At 39.8% G+C, this 20,433-nt stretch overlaps 1 protein-coding gene across 5 annotated transcripts in view; it reads left to right on the plus strand.

The window, feature by feature from the left end:
- Window positions 1-20,433, plus strand: part of LOC130175519 (glutamate receptor-interacting protein 2-like) — a 33,452-nt gene that overhangs the window by 10,647 nt on the left and 2,372 nt on the right. For 4 of the 5 annotated variants that reach the window (XM_056386058.1, XM_056386059.1, XM_056386060.1 and 1 more), the window contains exons 5-23: window positions 383-466; window positions 569-644; window positions 1,303-1,448; window positions 3,706-3,853; window positions 3,945-4,114; window positions 7,919-8,047; window positions 8,312-8,473; window positions 10,024-10,210; window positions 12,097-12,242; window positions 12,345-12,425; window positions 12,796-12,859; window positions 13,312-13,457; window positions 13,935-14,079; window positions 14,401-14,540; window positions 15,228-15,410; window positions 15,522-15,681; window positions 17,052-17,166; window positions 17,539-17,763; window positions 20,012-20,158. In XM_056386058.1, coding sequence (XP_056242033.1) covers window positions 383-466; window positions 569-644; window positions 1,303-1,448; window positions 3,706-3,853; window positions 3,945-4,114; window positions 7,919-8,047; window positions 8,312-8,473; window positions 10,024-10,210; window positions 12,097-12,242; window positions 12,345-12,425; window positions 12,796-12,859; window positions 13,312-13,457; window positions 13,935-14,079; window positions 14,401-14,540; window positions 15,228-15,410; window positions 15,522-15,681; window positions 17,052-17,166; window positions 17,539-17,763; window positions 20,012-20,158 — 2,654 coding nt within the window. Of the gene's footprint in view, window positions 1-382; window positions 467-568; window positions 645-1,302; window positions 1,449-3,705; window positions 3,854-3,944; window positions 4,115-7,918; window positions 8,048-8,311; window positions 8,474-10,023; window positions 10,211-12,096; window positions 12,243-12,344; window positions 12,426-12,795; window positions 12,860-13,311; window positions 13,458-13,934; window positions 14,080-14,400; window positions 14,541-15,227; window positions 15,411-15,521; window positions 15,682-16,581; window positions 17,017-17,051; window positions 17,167-17,538; window positions 17,764-20,011; window positions 20,159-20,433 lie in introns of those variants that run through there. The other variant, XM_056386063.1, reaches the window with a different exon arrangement.

The following is a 20,433-nucleotide window of genomic DNA, read 5'->3' on the forward strand; positions in this document are numbered from 1 at the left end:
TGAGCAGTCATGGCTTCATGGTGACGGTTATATTAAGGTGTAAGAATTACTCCTGTCATTTCCAGATCAAAACACACAATGTCTTTATTTCTACATGTTTAAATTTGGTTGAGAAATTTTTTTAGACATTGTTTTCATTTCAGTTGTGTTAAAACCACAGTTAAAGTAGACATCTTTAAAATCGTAAACTATATATAAATCTTAAATGGTTAACATGGGTTAAATACGGAGAATAAATTTCTCCACTGAGGTTAATTACACATTTCACAATGTTGTGTTCACTCTCATGATTCAACGCTTACAAGACACAGATAACCTTTTACATTTCTAATACTTCATATATATAATATATAACAATTTGCCATTTTCTCCTTACTCTTAGTCCAGACCCCCTCAGGAGTCATAACCAAAACCATAGAGGTGTGTTTACACAAGGAGGGAAACAGCTTTGGGTTTGTCATGAGAGGTAGGTGGATGGGGTGGATGGGGATATTTCTTTCTAAACCATTCTGTAAAAAAATTACTTCTAGCTCTTTGCACTTTTTTATCTCTGTGGTTTGTTTTTTAGGCGGCTTCCATGAAGACTGGCGCAGGTCTCGTCCTCTGGTGGTTACTTACGTCAGACCCGGGGGTCCTGCTGACAGGTGAGGACATGGACAGATGACTCAGTGTTTGCATATATACAGTACGGTCCAAAGGTCTGAGACCACTTTCCCATTTAAGTCAATGGCTTGTATACATTTTATGATTTGATCATGCACGAACGAGCCTATTCAGATTATTGTAAGTGTGCATGCATGCGTGAGTATTTTGGATGGCTAGACTAATGGCTATGTGTTTTACTAATTGCCTTATCTTAGTCCGCAATGAAAATATAGATAAATATAATATATAAAGAATAATGCATCAAAAGGATTTCAAATCTGCAATATTTGTATGTGCACACTATTATGTCTTTTGCATTAGTGTATGTTGAGGGCCGTGCATGAAACTGTGGCTTCGACACATATAGAGTATGTTATCTTCAAAGCTGAAAGGGCACTGCTCATCCTGAGGCTAATGCAGCACTGCACTCTTCCCCATGAAAACTGCGAGTACCAAAACACTGGAGCAAACATAATTCACCATCAAAGACTTTTACGGCCGTTTATCTCGTTTATCCTTCATCTCACCTGGGAGGGAACACTCATGTGGAACTGTTTAATGATTTACTGTGACTGGTGCTTAGACGCTTGTATGAGCATCTTGTTCTGGTCGCCTATGTTTCATTTTTTTTCCCTTCCTCCTTCTGTGTGTCTCCAGAGAGGGCACTTTGAAGGCCGGAGACCGAGTATTGAGCATAGACGGGATGCCTTTAAACAGAGAGAAGCACGCTGACGCTTTGACCATGCTGATGCAGAGCGGCCAGGAAGCTCTGTTCCTGATTGAGTATGACGTCTCTGTCATGGGTGAGCACACACACACAGGGAATATGTGGAGGCACGGTAGGGCAGCGTTGCTCTGAGGGTAAATAATGTGGCCGTTTGGCTGGATGTGAATGAGTGTCGGTGCTAGAGACGCCACCAGGGGAGTCACTCGGGCCCGAGAGCACACTTCAACAGGGAAAGGGTAGATGATATTCAGTGTTTTGTCATAACGTGTGGCTCTCTCTCCTCTCCTAAATCAAAGCAAGTTTAATTTCAGTTGTTTTTTTGTATGCCAGAGTCCTTGTAGTACTTGACTTTATCTTTCAGGCAGAGTACGTCAGGCAGGACAACTTTCAGGAACAGTCAACGTTAAGGATTTTTTTTTAACATAACCTCAATAAAACAAGGTTGGACATGAGCAACAGACATTTTATATTATTGTATTGCACTCCTTTAAAGTTGGGGGATTCAACAAGATACAGATTCATAAAACAATGATCATAATCTAAGCAGCACAGGCCGAGATATCCTTTTTTTTAGTTTCTAACATGAAACATGAAAAGACATTATACAACTGTTTTCACAGCCTTTAGTAGTCATTAGAGGTCTTCACTCAATCCAAACAGGTCTGTGGAAAATCTCCCCAAACCTTTTTGTTGTACGTAAATTCGTTTTCAAAAAAGAAAGACCTGATCCAAGGGGAGACCCGGTCACAGCCAGACCTGACCCGAATAGACCCTTACAGAGAGAGAACACCCACAAAGGCAATTAATTAACAAGCAGCCGCAGTGGAAAGGAGAAGCTATTTTGATAATCATAATTATAGCCTAAGAAAGAATGTGCAGTCATACAAACTAAAACAATTTGTTTCAAAGACAAATTTATTTCAATGATTGAAAGTCCAATCTCCACTTCCTGCATCAACAATAAAGCATTCTGAAGCCAACTGGGTGATAGATAGAGAAAAGACAACGCTCTAAACTTTTTAATAACTGTGATCAAATAAAAAAAAAAACAATGCAGAGCCAATCTGACTGTGGAAATACAGAGTGAATCAAATCACAATATCCTCAACCTTTGGTCCAAAAGGAGTAAAATATGCCACTAAACGCAGGAGCTCACTAAATGATTATTACCTCCATTTGGTCATAGTGAGTAATTCCCAGGATTGCACACTGGTCTGTGCGAAGTAGGGCAGGTCACCGAGAACAGTTGACACACATTATCTCTCTGTATGTGGGAATTTAGGATTCAGACCTCCTGCCTTCAGCCTGAACCAGTCAGAGGGTTCACAGTTATAAGAAAAATGTACTTTAGAGCTGAAATCTGGAGAAATAATAGTACACTGAAATAAATAGGTGTGGTGTGACTTTCCCCTACATGTCCTCACTGTCCCTTCCTCTGTGTCCACGTCCTCCTCTGACCAAACCAACACATTTTGCATCTTCTTTTCTGTATGAGCATCGTGTTGTCTGTCCTTCTGTCTGGTTCGTACTGAGTAACTGTGACACCTGCAGGACGTAAAAACAATTTGTTTAAATGTCTCTGAGACATGACAGCCTAGATGTTGCACATGGAAACTACATTTTACAGCATGTGATAAGTTGCACTAAACACTGAGGATGAACATGTTACTGACTGAATCTGAAGGCTCACTTGTTAGAGGGGTGGATTATGAGTAAAACAGGCTCCTGGGCACTGACGTTAATGGCCCCCCAACCCTCCTACGTAGGAGCAAGACACCCAGACTGAAAGAAGAACAAACACTCAGATGTTTGTAGTTATTTTGTGTTTCTTTCTGTTGTTGCTGTTTTTTTTTTTAATCCATATTTAGTAGTTTTGCATTTACTTTTGGCTGCTTTGCATCTTGTTCTGGTTGTCTTGCAGCTCTTAGTAGTTGATTTACACCTCTCCGAATGTGAGAATTTACACAATGAGCACGTTGAAAAATATGCTTGAGTGATACAAATCATTTGAAAACCAGTGTAGTCCACCTCGGTCATCGAGGCAAAGTCAGCACATCACTGGATCAAGCAACAACAAATGCATATAGTGAGAGAATTAACTGTGGATTTGAGAATTGTATTGAATTACTTTCATTTGAAAATTGTGCCACAGCAAGAGAGAAAAACTGTAACAATGTAAATCTGAACACAGTGTGCTCACCTGTGTTGTGGGTTTTTTTTCCATTGTCGGTTAAGATTGTAACAATTGTAAAGATTATATTGTGTTCCTGACTATAGATGCATCCAGTGAACTTGTTGGCCTCTATCATCTCTGTGTGTATTATCTGTTTCAGAGGCAGTGCAGCAAGCCTCGGGCCCTCTGCTGGTGGAGATAGTGAAGGGTCCCTCTGCCAGCCTGGGGATCAGCCTCACCACAACAATATACAGAAGCAAACAAGTCATTATTATTGACAAGATAAAGGCAGCTAGCGTGGTGGAGAGGTGAAACCAACCTCTTTTATTTCACTGCTCCTCAGACAGTTTCCTAAGAGAAACTTTCCTGGCATAGTCTGACTATGTCTCACTCTCTCAGGTGTGGAGCGCTGCACGCAGGTGACATCCTCCTGTCCATAGACGGGACCAGCACCGAGCACTGCTCCCTGATGGAGGCCACGCAGCTACTAGCCAGCACCTCAGATGTTGTCAAACTAGAGATACTTCCAGCCAGTCAGAGCAGACTTCCTTCCAGGCCACAAGACACAGGTATGTCCTGCAGGTGACACAAAAACCACAGCAAGTCTATGTGAGACAGAGATATAAGACTCTGCAGTGAATGGGGACATCATTTGAGACAAAGCATAAGTGATATATTGGATAAAAATGTGTACAACTATTTATTTTCATTATTGATTCATTTGTTATTTATTGTTTTGACAAATCAGTTGATCTTGTGTTGTATAAAATTGCCCATCCCAAGTTTCCAGTTTCCATTTTAAAGCTAAAACAGCCTGAATTACCCAACATTTCACAAAAGGAAACGATTAAAGAATAAAGAGAAGAAAAAAAAAAGATAACTTGTTCTCATGAACCCCCGATTTATATTGAGATTCTTTGGGAGGGGCTCAATCCCCAGGTTGGAAAACACTGGTCTAAACTTCCAAGCTGTACATGAAATAGTTAAAACTAGCTTTATCTTGAGCAGCTACAACAGTATAATTCTGCTTACACATTGAATCAGTATTAGAAAAAAAAAAAAGTCATATATCAATCACAGGGAACATTTTACTGCAGAACGAGCATCTAAGTTCATTTTGATGATCATGCATCTGTTCTTTTACTTGCTGTCAGCAGGATTTTTGAATGCAGGACTTTTACTTGTAATGGAGTATTTTTACTTAAGTAAGGGATCTGTGTACCTCTCCCACTGGAATATCAAAATATGTGTATATAGGTCCGCTGAAGTTTTTCATATAAAAAAATGGAACAATATGACAATTGTAAGGCAAACTATACATTGAAATTTTGTACACGCTTGGATGTAAATATGCAAATGTGCAGGACAAAGCAAAGGATTTACGGGGGAAAATGTTGACTAAGTGACTCATTGTTTTAACACTACATCATTGAAATCTTTTGAAGTGGTTCTGTGTGTAGAGAATATACAGAAGAGCTCCAGCATGTTGTCCTCACCATATGTATTGTGACTGTTCTGCTTTTAGCTATTTTACCTACAGCTGTAAAGAGCTTGTCTGCCTCCAAGCTGCCCTCTTGCATGTGCTGTGAATCAGCCTCTGTGCGTGTGTTCGTGACGTGTTTGTGCCTGCATGTGTGTATGTGTGTGCACGCTGCCGGCCGAAATCCCTCTGCCTTCGCACTTGGCCTCTTATGCATACCAACGAGCTACACACAAATAGATACAGATACACACGCGCACACACACTTTCTCTGTCAGAGATCATGTTCGTGCCATGATCTGCAGACTTATTTCTGGGTCAGCAGCTGCAGGGACGACATAACATGTGAGCACGGGAAGCATCATACAACATGACAAAGCTGGAGTTCAGTGTTTTCTGGGATCACTGAATCCATTCTTCTATTTTTTTTTTTTTTTTTTTTTTTTGCCCTTTGTTCATTAATTTGCCTGTTCCTGTCTGCAAGCTACACTTTCATTTGCCAAACTTCCACCTGTCTAGTTAAATCCTTTAGAGACCAGTATTGGAGTATTTAAATAGTAGTATTTAAATATTTTTGTATAGGCCTGCAACTAATGATTATGTTCATCAGGCATTACTCTGCTGATTATTTTCTATTAATCAATTGATTATTTGAGTTGTAAAAATTCAGACAGTAGTAATACAGTAAATGCTGGTAACATTACCCAGAGCCCAAAGTGGCATCTTAACAATGCTTGTTTTGTCTAAGCCATACAGTCAAAAGCTCAAAATTCTGAAATAAATATATTAAAATGATTTCAATAATTAAAAGGAAAAGCAGCAAATTCTCACATCTGGGAAGCTGGAACCATAAAACCTTTTATATAGGGTTGTATACTAGGCCATACTGGACTGCACTGTATATGCGTTCTGCCGAGTGTCGGCTGGTTTCGGCTCCTTATCTGTTTCCTTTCTCCCGCTCTCTGTGCTCACATATACAGTGTTTTAATCCAGCCGAAATTTTCAATAAAGCTGTTCTCATCTGCATCTTTTTCTCTTTCTGTTGTCAGACGGAACGAGTATGCAATAGTGACTGAAACACGGCCCATTAAGACCACATGTTAACCAGCAGTCACTTCCAAGCTGCTGCTAAAATCCTTATTTTATAACCGCGTCTGATAAAATCACCAAACACATGAGTTAAAGACAACGCTGTGATTGTGGATGTATTTAGAATTTCATTCACATTGTTTATCACAAAACATCATTTTTTATAAGCTTTTCGTATGTTTTATTCATGAAGTAACTAAAACTGTCAAATGACTGAACTTCAGTAAGAAGTACAACATTTCCCTCTGAACTGTAAGTGGAGTAGACGTATAAAGAAAAAGACAAGACAAGTATCTCAAATTTAAGTACAATTCTTGAGTAGTTACATTCCTCATATATAGGAATACTCTCCAAAGCTGCTCAGCAAAATTTTGCCAAACTGCCTTGGTTCATTATTAGTTCACTATTGAACTGTCTCAATAATGTCTCAGAAGTGCAGCACAGGCATCACTTGTCTATAAAATTACAGGCATGTATCTTCTAAAACCTCAATTCAATAATGATTCAGTTCTTGAAAAAGGCGTTGTGACGTTATGATAAGACGATATTTTCACGGCTTCTTTCCCCCCAGGATAAGGTACAATTATAAGATGCAATTTGTCTAATCTCCTCTGGGGATTTAATAAGACTGATATGGCCACTAAGAGATTAGGAGTTAATGTTTCCTTCTACCGGCATAGATTGAAAACACCATTTCTTGGAGAGCTTCCCCTAGGTGGGCTTAACGTAAGCCGGCAGAGAGCTTTACAGGTTTGATTGAGTCAGAAAGAAACCGGTTCTGTGAAAAGGGCCGTAGGTTCTCCTGCATGTATTTTGATTATGTGCAGTTGGATTTAACCAGGTCCCCTGAATGTGCGGCAAACACCCCATGCACCACTGTAGTCGTCCATGTTTCCAGCAAATCCTCCATCCATGTGAGCAAGTTGTCAAAGATTAGACCCCTGCAAATGAAGCAGCAAGGATTACTGTCACATGTAACATTCAGTGACAAATTTAGCTGCATGAATCTGTAAAGGAAAGTTAATTATTGAGGTGTGTGTCATGCAGAAGGTCAGCTGTTTCCCTTTGCGTGCTTCATAAATACGGTTTGACTGAATGTACTTTGTTACACAGGCTTTGAGAAGAGGGATAAAACGCCTTTCAGAATTAACAACAATCGCTGCTCTCCTTTTGGTTCAAAGCAGGAAAAGTCAACAGAATCGCAAAAAAAAACAAAAACCCACAAGAATATGAAATAAATTAAATCAAATTAAAGCACATTTAGACCAAACTGTTGTCCAATCAGATGCAGAGACAGACATCCTGCATCATCAACAATCAAGCACTCAGCTGTGCCCAATCAAGGTTAAGCCACATGCCTCCAAACAGCCAGTATCTTTTCCTCATGATGCCCAGCGGTCAACTTACTCAGACTGGTTTTGCACCTTTGGGCCCTTTTGAAAGTGAAATTATAAAAATGATCTCAAATTTGCACTCAGCTTTTTGGAAGCTTGCTAGTAAAAGTAAGATTTTTTTTTTTTTAGACCCTGCACCACTTCCCATTCAACTCCCTGTGTCTAACTGAGTCTCAGATGCTCATCAAAATACATTAAACCACAGGATTTAATCTGCTGTACCATGACAAAAACATTAAATATCAATTACTATGCTCTGAATTATCCTCCAGGCACTGTGTGGTGTGGTACAGATTTAGATACGGGAGTGAAAGCGTGATTTCATGGGTAGAATTTAGAAAACTGACAACAGATCTAGAGGAGTTGATCTGCTTGACTTAATGGACGTGTTTGCCTCCTTGCTGATGCAGTAAAAGTGCAGAAGAGCAACCATCATCACTGGGACCAAAGCAGCAACTACTGCCATCCCCCACATGCCAGCCACAGCAAGACATGGAGCAGCCCAAGCCACCCACACAACCAGCAGGACCACTGCAAATGTAAGTTATCACTAGTGACAGCACTGCTGCTGGCAAGACACCATAGCAGGAGCCTTTTCTTCTGCACGTTTGTTAAATCTTTTTCCAAGAGGTTTACTCCAACACTGTTTCCACATTTCTTTCTTTTGTTGCATGTTCCCATGAATGTATGTTGCTGCTGCTGCTGCTGCTGCTGTGGATGGATGGATGTGAATAAACAGTCACCGTGATGTTACTCTTATTGTACCAACCTTTTGATACATGTGTTGCTATGTCTCTTTTCAGCTCTGGTGAGTGGTGGCTTCTCCCCTTCCTCCACAGCCACCTCAGGCTTCAGCAGCCAGGGTAGCAACACGCTGCCCTGCCCCATCCCTCCGATCGCTCCCACCAGCCCCCGCAGCTCCACCGGCAAGAGGAGGAACAGGAAGAAGGACCACAAAAGCTCACGTATGATAAACCTCATACTTCTTCTTCTTCTTCTTTTTTTCCCCCCACATTAAAGGGTCAGTTCAAGCATATTCCTCATTAGTATGTGGTGCACATAGTTTTGGTTTTGGACATATTTACTCAGTTGCCAGTTTATAAGGGTACACCTAACCAAAACTAATGTTTCTGGTGCCATTAAGTTGTTTTGTTCGATGAATTTGTTTGATGGTGCTTCTGTTATTTTGCCCACCTGTTTTATATCAATCAGTGTATCGGAATATCCGAAATGCCTCTCTGTATAACACAATACTGTTTGCACCACACACCAAAATCTCCAAAATGATGATAAAGTTGAATCAATCCTCTCTTTCAACAGAAACTGAACATGATAATCTTCATGAAGGGAGCATTTACTGCAGGACTGTTGAATTAATTTTAGCTAGGTGTTCGTAATAAATTGTCAAATGTGTGTATGTTAATAGGATTTCTGCCCCCAATTTAATACAGTGGAGATGAAAGGGATTTGTTTGTGAGTACTGAACATGTCTTTGTATATATCTCTGGAAACCAAACAACACTTTTTTAATTACTTTTTGGCATTTTGATACAGTACATTTATTTAAACATAAAAACGTAGAGAATCGCAGGTATATATACACATATGTGTGTGTGTGTGTGTGTGTGTGTGTGTGTGTGTGTGTGTGTGTGTGTGTGTGTGTGTACACATATATGTGTGTGTGTATATATATGTTGCATATATATATATTTGTGAAATATGGTGATAAATGTAACTGTTAAAATGAGATAATCCACCTTCACTGTCAGACTTAACGGTGGCTGCTCAGTAGAAAGACGTTTTATTGAAAACACACGTCGTCCAGCATCATTAGTGGGCTTAAGTTTTAATTTGTTCAGTATGTTGGGTTCAAAACTAATCTCTAATTAAAACTAAATCTAATAACTAGTTTGTGTTTAGAGTTGATTAACATATGTTAGCATGCTGGTGTTAGCATCTAGCTTAAAGCACTATTGTAAAGCCTGGTATTTGAGCCTTTATTTTAGGTTTAAATTTAATGGCCTCACATCACAGAGATTTAAGCTGCTCAATTCTTCCTTTTATTCACTGCAATTTGAAAGAGCATAACAGTGGTATTTTAGCCCATTTACTTTAAATAGCGTGCACATAACATCACAGCTAACCACCTGCTGTGTTTTAGATATTCTAAAGGTTTTTTATTTATTTATTTATTTTGAGAAAATGGTTTTTGCTTTAATTTTGAGCGAGCTGACCCTTTAAAATGTCGCTGCAGAGTGTTAGAACACCTTTCCCTCCCTTTTCGCCCCCTCACTGTGTGAACAGATTTGACTGATCACTGACGTAAACGTGACTGACGTAAACTCTGATAAGTGAGTCATTCCCTTTCCATTCCCATGTTGTCTCTGTGGGTGCATGTCTCTTCCCCTTACCCTCCTGCTTTTTTTGTCCCCCATAATCCCTCTCTTGCTCCATTTATCTGCCACTTCTCCACTAATATCTCTCTTTGATGTGTCCCCTCCCCTCTCACCCACAGTATCTCTGGCGTCCAGCTCTGTTGGCCCAGGGGGGCAGATTTTTCATGTGGAAACAAGCGAGGTCGTCCTGAGGGGAGATCCGCTCACAGGTTTTGGGATCCAGCTGCAGGGGGGTGTCTTTGCCACAGAAACCCTGTCCGCTCCCCCAGTCATCCGCTTTATTGAGCCCGACAGCCCGGCTGAAAGGTAACGGGCTGAGACACCTAACGAGTAAACAAATGTCATATAGAAAGTCACCTTGAACTTAGACGGCCTTAGCGCTAATCATTCAGCCTGGCAATGAAACGCCACATGTGAAAAAAGGCTAATTTTAGCCTGGTGTCTCAATGAGTATTTCATCTCGGGGCGGGAGAGCTGCATTTGTCTAATGCAGCAGTGGTTCCCAAACAGGGGGTCTGAACTCACAGAGTGGGTCACGAATCATATTTGAGGAGTCACAAGATGATTAAAAGCTGAAAAACATGCTGTTATGCAAAGTTATTTTTATCTTTTTCATATAAACTTTGTTTGTTTGTTTTTTTTTAGCCATGCCAGCCTTAGGGAGAGCACTGTGGGTCTGTCAGTTGGTTGGTCCGTGGGTACACCACTTTTGTCCAGAATTAAATATCTCAACAACTAGTGTATATATTGCCATGAAAGTTTATACAAGACATTCATGGTCCCCAGAGGATGGAGCCTATACTGACTTTGGTGCTACTCTACTACCAGTAGTAGATTTATCACACATTATTCATGGTCCATTAGTGTTTTTTTATAATGGTAAAACCTGTTCCCCAATATTCCTATGTATTATATTGATTAAGGCTACATGTTGCAGTCCAATTAACACACAGCTCTGATCAGGCCAGTGCGCAGTATCTGTCCTTGTCTCGCAAGATTAATGACGGTGTCTGTGCCGACAGCGCAGGGCCGTCTCCCCTGGGTCTTGTAACACGATTAGTCCAGGAGCAGTTGGACAGGAGTGACTCAAGTACAGCATCCAACTGTGATGTTGGTGTCTCAGCCTCTACACAAGGTTAATGAGCAGCGGCCGTTAGTGAATTAACAGCAGTTGACAGTGCTTCAGTGTATGCCCTCGCAATTAGTCGTCTGAAAAAATGTGTGATGTGTGTGATTTTTTTTTTTTTTTTTTCTCCTATGTGTGAATTTGCTTGCTGAGGTAGTGTTCAGGTTCAAATAAGGTCAGTTTGTAATGTGTTCATGTCAAGCCCAGAGGCTATGTATACATATGTTTTTATTTATAAATGACATTTTAAACATTCAGCTTATGTGACATGTTGTTAAAGTTAATGACGCTGAACCATTTCACTAGAAGTGTACATTCAAAACCTTGCTGATGCTAGCACACCGAAACCACATCAATAAGTTCATTAACTGACATAAGATTAATCTCCTACTTTTTTTGTAGTCCTTTTATGGATCAAATTTTACAATGTTTGCTGCTTTCACCCTCTTGAATATGGGTGGTTGGTGTGTTGTGGTATTATATAATATTTAATTCACTATCTTTGGGTTTTTAATGAAACAAAACAGGGATAAAAAACAAGTGACATACTTTCTACTGAAGTTCTACTTGCTGATATTTTAGATTATATTTGTAACTGTTTTAACTGGTGCATGAGTGTGTGTGATCTCTGCTTTGTGTGACTGAACCTTTTTTTATACCAAGATGTGTTTTATTTTATTCACCCAACCCATTTATGTCAGTGAGGGTAGACTAAATAAAGAGAAATACCTCTCTGCTTAACACAATACAATCGAATAGCCCCACAAACTACAGCCTCCAAAATTATCATAAAGTTGACTTGACACCTCTCTAATGTAGTTTAAATAAAAACTGCACATTATAACCTTCATCATGGTGGGATTTATGGCAGAATTTGTAATTAAACTGCATTAGTTTCAGCTAAGTGTACCTGATAAACTGACAGCTGTCTATATGTTTTGTTTTCATGTCTCTTGATCTCCTGAATAAAGATAATGGATAAACATATAAAGCTAAACTAATTTACTCATTTGGACCTCAGGCTCTTTGACATTTTTCAGACTGGGCTGTATTTTTCTGTGTAAAGGTGTGGGCTGCTGCAGGTTGGAGACAGACTGTTGTCCATCAATGGGATCCCGACTGAAGAGGGCACTTTGGAGGAAGCCCATCAGCTGCTCAGAGACTCCGCTCTGTCCAATAAGGTCACAGTAGAGATTGAGTTTGATGTCGCAGGTACCATATAGCACATGTACTGCACTTAAAATTGCAAATATAAAATATTTCTTGCTTTGAGATGGTTTTTCTGCTCAAACCTTTCCTTTGAATCTCACTCAGAGTCAGTGGTTCCCAGCAGTGGCACCTTCCATGTTAAACTGCCCAAGAGGAGAGGCGTGGAGCTGGGCATCACCATCAGTGGTGAGTTTTTTTTTTTTTGGCAACCAAACATACAGCAGGGGGCAGTGTTGCTCAATAATACCCCACAGACCTGCTTACTGTTAGTCCCCTTTTGAATCAATGTTCTCTGATCCATAAAACCCGGGCTTGCAAAAGCATGAGGGCACATACCTCATTACCTCTGAATAATGCTGGCCTGTACCGGCATTCATCATTACCCTTTCTGCTCTAACTAGCTGAGAAAAAAAATGCAAACAGGAAGCCAACTGTGACAAGTGCAACAAAAAGAACAGAAGCTTGACTAATTTGAAATATTTAGAGTCACAGCTAACATGGTTTTATCCTGAAATAAAAACTTTTCTTTTTGTCAATTTCTCTTCTGTTTCATCAGCAAGTAAAAAACCTGGCAAGCCCCTCATCATCTCTGACATCAGAAAAGGAAGCATAGCACACAGGTATGTCCTGTCATCACACAGAGTTAATAATGTTACTGCTGAATGTTTTGTTGCTCCAGCTCTCACTGCACTAAGTCATATACATTTTCTTGTAAATACAAAAAGGACCTGTGGCAATGACACGATGACAATATTTCTGAACACTTCACAGCTCAGGGTGAACTCAGTTTTCCAGGCTCATGTGGGATTATTCACGAACAAAATAAAATTGTTTTTTGAATCCACTGTGTAATACAAGCCTAATTGGATTGAGCTATCAAAACTGGATCAGTAGGGCAGAGCAGCTGCATTTCAGAAGGGCTCAGTGTTGATTAGGTTGAGGGTGAGGTTACGGTCACCCCCAAGGATCCCACTGAGAACACCGGGCTAATAGGATTCTGATAGTGAGTCAGGAGCAGCAGCTCTCTGGTCCCAATTAATAGCTGTGATCCTCTTGCTCTTGTGTCCGGTAGAACAGGCACTCTGGAGCCTGGAGACAGGCTGCTGGCCATCGACAGTGTGCGTCTGGAGAACTGCACCATGGAGGACGCCATGCACGTCCTGCAGCAGGCCGAGGACATGGTCAAACTGCGAATCCAGAAGGATGAGGACAACATTGGTACATTAATCACTTTAATTATACACAACATCAATCCAGTACATGAGCAGAGGTGGAAAGTGATCAAGCGCATGTATTCAAGTACTGTAGCGTAATTTAATAGTTTATAAGTTTAAACTTGTCAGATGGTTCAGTTCAAATAACTGTTCACAGCCCAAAGAGGTAAAGTTATCCAGATATTGTCTAACGTTAATAATCTGATGATTAGTTTCTCAAATAATCGTCATTGATTTGTTAGGTATTATAGTTATATAGTTATAGTTGTATTGGTGCTTTTACTTAAGTAAAGGATATAAATACCTCCTCCACCGTTCTATATAAAACGAAACAAATCTCCCTGGACTTAAATAGCTTCTGCACTTGTTCATTTGCACAAATAATTTTCTCCTGAATTGGTTTGTCTTCACAGGGTTCATTACATCTTATGTAATCTTGAATCTTATGGATGGTATCTACTGTTATTTCCATGTGCTGTAGATGAGTTGGAGATGTCAGGCTCCATAATCTACACAGTTGAGCTGAAGAGATACAACGGCCCACTGGGCATCACGATTTCTGGCACAGAGGAGCCCTTTGACCCCATCGTCATTTCTGGCCTCACCAAGAAAGGCCTGGCAGAGAGGTGAGGGAAGGGCGGGGGGGAGGGGGGAGAGGTGAGAGGAGGATGGGTGGAGGAATGACAGGCTGGGGGTCAAGGTAGTTATTTGAGAAGATGGTGACACTTAGGCAAGTCAAATCTGTAGTGGCCCCCTTTTGAATACGGTATTTTTTGAAATAAACAAGACAGTAAACAATGGCTGTCTCGTCTTTTCCTGTAACAAGAAGCCTCTTTGTCTCTGTCTCAGTCAGCACACTGGCAGCCTGACAGGTTTCCTGGCCCGCCTGTCGGTACTGTCTGGTATACTCTGGTATCTCTGTCTCCTCTGCTCTCCTCACCCTGCAGGACCGGGGCCATCCATATAGGGGACAGAGTCCTGGCCATCAATGGTGTCAGTTTAAAAGGAAAACCGCTGAGCGAGGCCATCCACCTCCTGCAGATGGCCGGGGAGTCCGTCACCCTTAAGATCAAGAAACAAGCCGACCGTATGGTTTTGGGTTTTTTAACTTATCTATTTATTTTTAATTTCTCATAGCAGTGTGAAAAAAAATATCTTGCAAATGTAGTTCCAGCAATGAGTTAAAATAAAAACAAGAAAAAGACGAAGAAAGCAAAAAGGAGAGTTTCATTTAAATAAGAGACAGAGTAGATAAGGGCAGATGGATTCATAAGTTACATTGTGACGCATCACTAACATTCACTATTATGCCATTTTTTTCAAATGTTTTTGTCATTAATTTTAACTTAATTAATTCTCCGAAAGACAGAACATCCCCACTGAACACTGTACAGTTATATATTCCCTTTATTCTTTGCCAATCTTTTACCATACATTGTTCTCCTCTTGATCTCATAGCACAAAAGTAATCTTCCTTTACTTAATAGCACTTTCACTTACAAAGGAGGAGGAAAAGAGAAGGAGGGAGAAAAATAGAGGAAATATAAAGAAACAAATGCAAATTGGAAAAAATTAGGTTGTAAAATAGAAAATGAAAAGTTTTGTTTTTTAAAACAGTGCTTTGATTTAGCGTCTAATACACGTATAGGCAGTGGAAGTGTTTTTATTGTTTTAGAAATGTCAGAAAGTGTATTTCTTTCTAGTTTAATTCTAGTTCTTAATTCTAGTTAATTCTAGTTTTTTAATACTCACTTGAGTCAGTGTTCGTTCCCAGAGTCTGATGGCCGCCATCATCCAGACAGAGAAGCCGGGTTTCTAAGTGACACGGAGGACGAACTGACAGGCTCCCAGAAGACCAGTAAACACTCAGAGGTCTACTCTGCCACTGTTCCCAGTATAGACTCTGCCATGAGCTCCTGGGATAGCTCAGGGTTCGACGCAGGCTACAGTAGCCAAGGTGAGGCCCACTGGATGCTTGCTGCATAAAAATGACCCATTTCCTTTCTCGCATCTAATGAGATCAGTGGCTTTTCTTGTTTTGTTTTTTTTTTTTTTTTTTTTTTTCCAGGGACATATCTTCACAAAGCATCTGATATATTGCTCAATCCAAATGAGTGGAGGCGCTCGAAGCACAGGAGCCAAACCAGTTCGAGCTCGGCAGGTTTAGTCCACCACACAGTGCTGTATGATGGGAGATTCACTGAGGATGAGTGGGACAAGATACCAGGGTAAGTGCAGTTTTCCCATGTGTCAACATCTTGTTTTATGTCAGTGCAGCTTTAAGTGTTTTTGATTTCACAGCAGAGAACATATTTAATTTAATTTATATCATATCACATTGGTGGAAAGTTATTAACTCAAGGACTTATGTACTTTTCTAAAATTTTGCTTAAGTTTGTCCATTTTATTTTATTTCTACTCCACTACATTTCAGTGGGGAATATTGTACTATACTCTATTTACTCTACTCTATTTATCTGATAGCCATACTTAGTAGTTATTTTTCAGATTAAGATTTTACATTAAAATGTAATAATTTTATAAGATACAACATAACGTTTAAGATTAAATCCAACTTTTTTGGCTTGTGATCTCTCACAAAAAACTCTTGTCATATTTCAGATGTCTGACTTGTCTGAATATCTCAGATAGTTTCATTTAAATACTGGTTTGAGGCCCAAAGAAGTAAAATTATTCAATATTTCACAAAAAAATCAGATATTAGGGGGAAAAAAAGCTAACTCGACCTCAAACAGCATCAACTGTAAAATGCTGCTTATATATTGTTGCATCAGAAATCAAAAATCTAATAATGTTGGGGGACATTTTTCTGCAGAATGAATACTTCTATTTTTGATACTTCAAATGTATATAGCTCATAAAACCTCTGAGCCTTTAATTAAGTTGTTTGAATACATGACTTTGACTTTTAATTGAAACTTTTACTGCAGTAAAGGATCTGAGTACTTTTTCCACCACTGTGTAGAAGTAAAAGTTTCTTTCTTTGGCCCTTTTTGAATTCATTGACAAAGGCAAACTGTTGTCTCTGAGTTATTTTCTCTTCATTTTGTGCTGTATGCTTTCACATTTTGTGCTTTTCCAAACTGTCCTTTTCTCTTCTTTCTCAGGTATTCTCTCTCTCATCTGCTTTACTAACTGCCCACGAGCTCTTTGGTGTTTCACATAGATACATCTTTTTCTGTCGCCCCTTGTCCACACCAAAAACGTTTCCTCAGAAAAAGCAACTAAAGCGCCCAAGGATACATCAGCCTTATCTGTCTCTTCACACTTGACTTTTTTTCCCCTGAACTTTTGTGTCACATGCTTTCAATTTTCTGCTTTTTTTTTGTGGGGGTGACGTTACTTTTGTAAACTTGAACTCTTTTAAAGGCTTTATCTAATCTAGCGGACTCCTCAGCGTTTGAGCTGCCACAAGTGAGAGAATTTACAATAAAACCTCACTGAGGTCCTGAGAGATTTTCAAAGGGACTCTCCAGCGTGCAGCCCAAAAACTGCATTTCCCATGCTGCCTTTGTACGCAGTACCGGCCTCCAGACTGCAGGGCTGCTCTCATGTTCTGGTTCCTGCATTGTCATAGATTCATCAGCCCCCCTCGTTGCCATGGCACCCTGAACCAGGAGGACAGCTTCTGGTCCCAGGCTCTGCAGGACCTCAAGACCTGTGGCCAGTCAGAGATTCTCAGGGAGCTGGAGGTAGGGCGACCCCTCCTTTTCCCGTTTCCTCTCCTCCTCCATCTGCTACTCATGTATTCATAGACCAGTGTCTGCCTAAATGATCATGCCAGATGAAGCATTATGATAATCACTAGAGTGTGTAATCTGTTATTAAATCTGACAAGACAGGCTGGGCACCTGCTGCCATACTGACCGAGGAAGGCATTTGCACAATGGCTCTGCCCCTAATCAGGCAGTTTTTTCTGCAGGAGAGATTATACATGTATATGTGTGTTTCCTGTCCAAATAATGTCTTTTTTTTTTTTTTTTTTTTTTTTTTTTATATATATATATTTTTTATATATAATATATGACGCTCTAATAATCCCTTTTCATTCTGTGCTCTTTCAGGCATCCATGACAGGTAGTGCACTTAGTCTGTACCTAGAGGAGACCAAGACTGATGAAGATGTGATGTTTCAGTCTGAAATTAGTCCCATTAAGAGGGAGGGAATCCATGCCGAGTCTGAGAACAAAAGCAACCTCAACATGTCGACTGGAGCCAGAGACATATCAGCCAGGGGCAAAGACGACCCTTGCGATATTTTGTCCCCAACAACTCTGGCACTGCACAAGGTAGTACAGTTAGGGAGTGGCTTTAAACATTTCTCATCAGAATAATGAGTTTAAAAACATACAACAAAAGTTGTTGAGAATTACAGGGTACAGACAGGGGACCAACAGGTTTATGCCACATTCATATCAAATGATTTTAAACCGTAATTACAAGCAACCCAGTGGGAAGAAAACGTTGACATCAGCCTCCAACTTGGAATCGTTAGTCAGACGCCAACAATGTCTCCCCCAAGACCAACACACATGTAAATAAGCTGATGGCTGTTACATCAAAAATAAAATCCAGTGTTAACACTTATATAATCAATTCAGCTAATTTCATTGGATCCATATACTGTTTGTTTGTATCTGGTTTCACTTGGTGAGAAACTGCTACAAATGCAAAACATAACAAAAGTAGCAGATTTAAGATCATCAGATTGATCCTACATTAAATCCCAAAACTACATTTGTATTGTCCATTATATAAAGGGTGCACCTGTCTTCCCAGATTTATTCTAATGTTTTGATCCCCAGGACGATGATAATGTAAATTAAAACTATAAAAGCATTCCATATTTACATTTTTTTTTACCTGGTTTATGATTTATACCCTTTTCCCATTCTCCCTCCCTGTTTTACCCGGTAACAATACTGTAACCTGTAATTATTAAGTTGCTACTCAGTAATCTAAAAAATACTTGCAAACAGTGTAAAGTATTAAGTCCCTCTTCAACACAAAGTTTTTACTCTTTTCAAAATCTAACCACTATTCTACTTACCTTGAAGCTACCCAATAAGTATTTTATACATACCTCATATGTATTATATATATTCCACTGTAATTAGCAAGTTGTAATCCAAAGCGTTACTGAATCATCTATATTATTATTGACTGATCAGTCAGCTGCACTCACTGCTTGGTGAACAAGGTACAAACAATAGTGTCATGAGGGAACTTCCCCATTATGAAGTTTATACCTGCGTGCATCCTCCACTTAACTCACCGCACCTGTCAGTACAGTATAACTGGACCCAGTGGATACCTGGCCAGTCAGGACTTGCACCGTGTGATGACAAAAACACAACAACACTCATTATACAACGTTACCTGAGCCAGGTGCACATGCTGTGAACCCAGACTGCGTCAGTGTACTGTTTGCTGGTGACTGACTGGGCTGACACTGGGCCAGTAATAACAGAGCAGCTCACAGTCCTGCAGTGTGGAAATTAGAAATATTTTCAGTTGACACATCTTTTATGATATCATGGAAAGTCATCGGAGCCTGACGTGCAGTGTCGTCAAAGCTGTTTCTTGTTTGGTTATGGTTAAACTGCTGACCTTGTTAATGTGGATCTCCAAATCCAAACTGAAACAAATAATACAAGGCATGTGGCTGTGGATACTGTAACTATTTAGTATGTACAGGAGGTGGACAATAAAAGACACCTGTACATTGCAAGGAAATACAACATCTGTGCAACAATTACTACAACTGAAGTAAAAACTTGTATGTGAATGTTTGTGGGCTCATATAAAATACCCGATATGCCTTACATTTTATTTTATGTGCACCTTGTGTTTTCAAATTTTTAACATTTTGGGAAATACACTCTCTTGCAAAAGGTAAGATGAGAAGATCGATACCATTATTATATCTGTATGTTCAATATGAAGCTGTGGCCAGTAGCTGGTTGGCTTATCTTAGCATAAAGACTGGAAACAGGGTTGAAGTGGTCGGCCTGGCTCTGTCCACTGTAGCTCAATCCGCTGTAGGAAGTCACTGCACACAAGAAAGACAACAAACTACAATTTGTTATTGAGCTTTAGAGGTACCAGTAGGTAAACTTCCTTTCTTTTGGATGGAGCTGGGCTAGCTGACCTGCCTTTTATGCTAAGCTAACCATATCATGTCTGTATCTTTGTATTTAATGTACAGACATTTAGCTTTCAGCAAGAAAGCATGTCAGCATATTTCCCCAAATGTCAAACTGTTCTTTAAAATACATGCAATACAACAGAACTCAACATTTTTACTATAAAACTTATTTAGAAATTAGATGCAGTTTGAAAGTTGCGGCCATTTAGGAGGCAGCAGGAACTAATGAAAGACGCCATTGATTTTCATTGTTACATGTTTCAGTAAGATCCAATTGTTTTTCTTTTACTTATATGGACTAAAGGTCACAATGTCTCTAATCTGTGTAGATGATATTTATGATAATGTGCTATGTTCTACAATCTCTGATCTGTGCCCTGTGTTTGTAGGTGACAATGAGGAAAGACCTTGAGAGCCATGACTTTGGTTTCAGTGTGTCTGATGGGCTCCTGGAGAAAGGGGTTTATGTCAACATGATCCGTCCGGATGGCCCTGCCGACCTGGCGGGTTTAAAGCCTTTCGACCGCATTCTTCAGGTACTGTTTATGTTTATAACCCCCATCTTCAAAGGAATAGTTCCTTTATAGGAATATTTTGGGAAATACTTTTATTTGCTTTCTTTCCAAAGATCAATACCACTCACATCATGACATCATGGTTATCTCAGCTTAGCATAAAGACTGAAATGGCTAGCCTGGCTCTGCACTTCTAAAGCTCACCAATTAGCTAATCATGTCTATATTGTAAATATAAGGCTACAGCCTTAGAAACGGCTAAGAAGTAGCATGTATGCTATTTCAACATAAAGAAT

Source organism: Seriola aureovittata, chromosome 9, assembly GCF_021018895.1.
Source record: "Seriola aureovittata isolate HTS-2021-v1 ecotype China chromosome 9, ASM2101889v1, whole genome shotgun sequence".
Taxonomy (NCBI): domain Eukaryota; kingdom Metazoa; phylum Chordata; class Actinopteri; order Carangiformes; family Carangidae; genus Seriola; species Seriola aureovittata.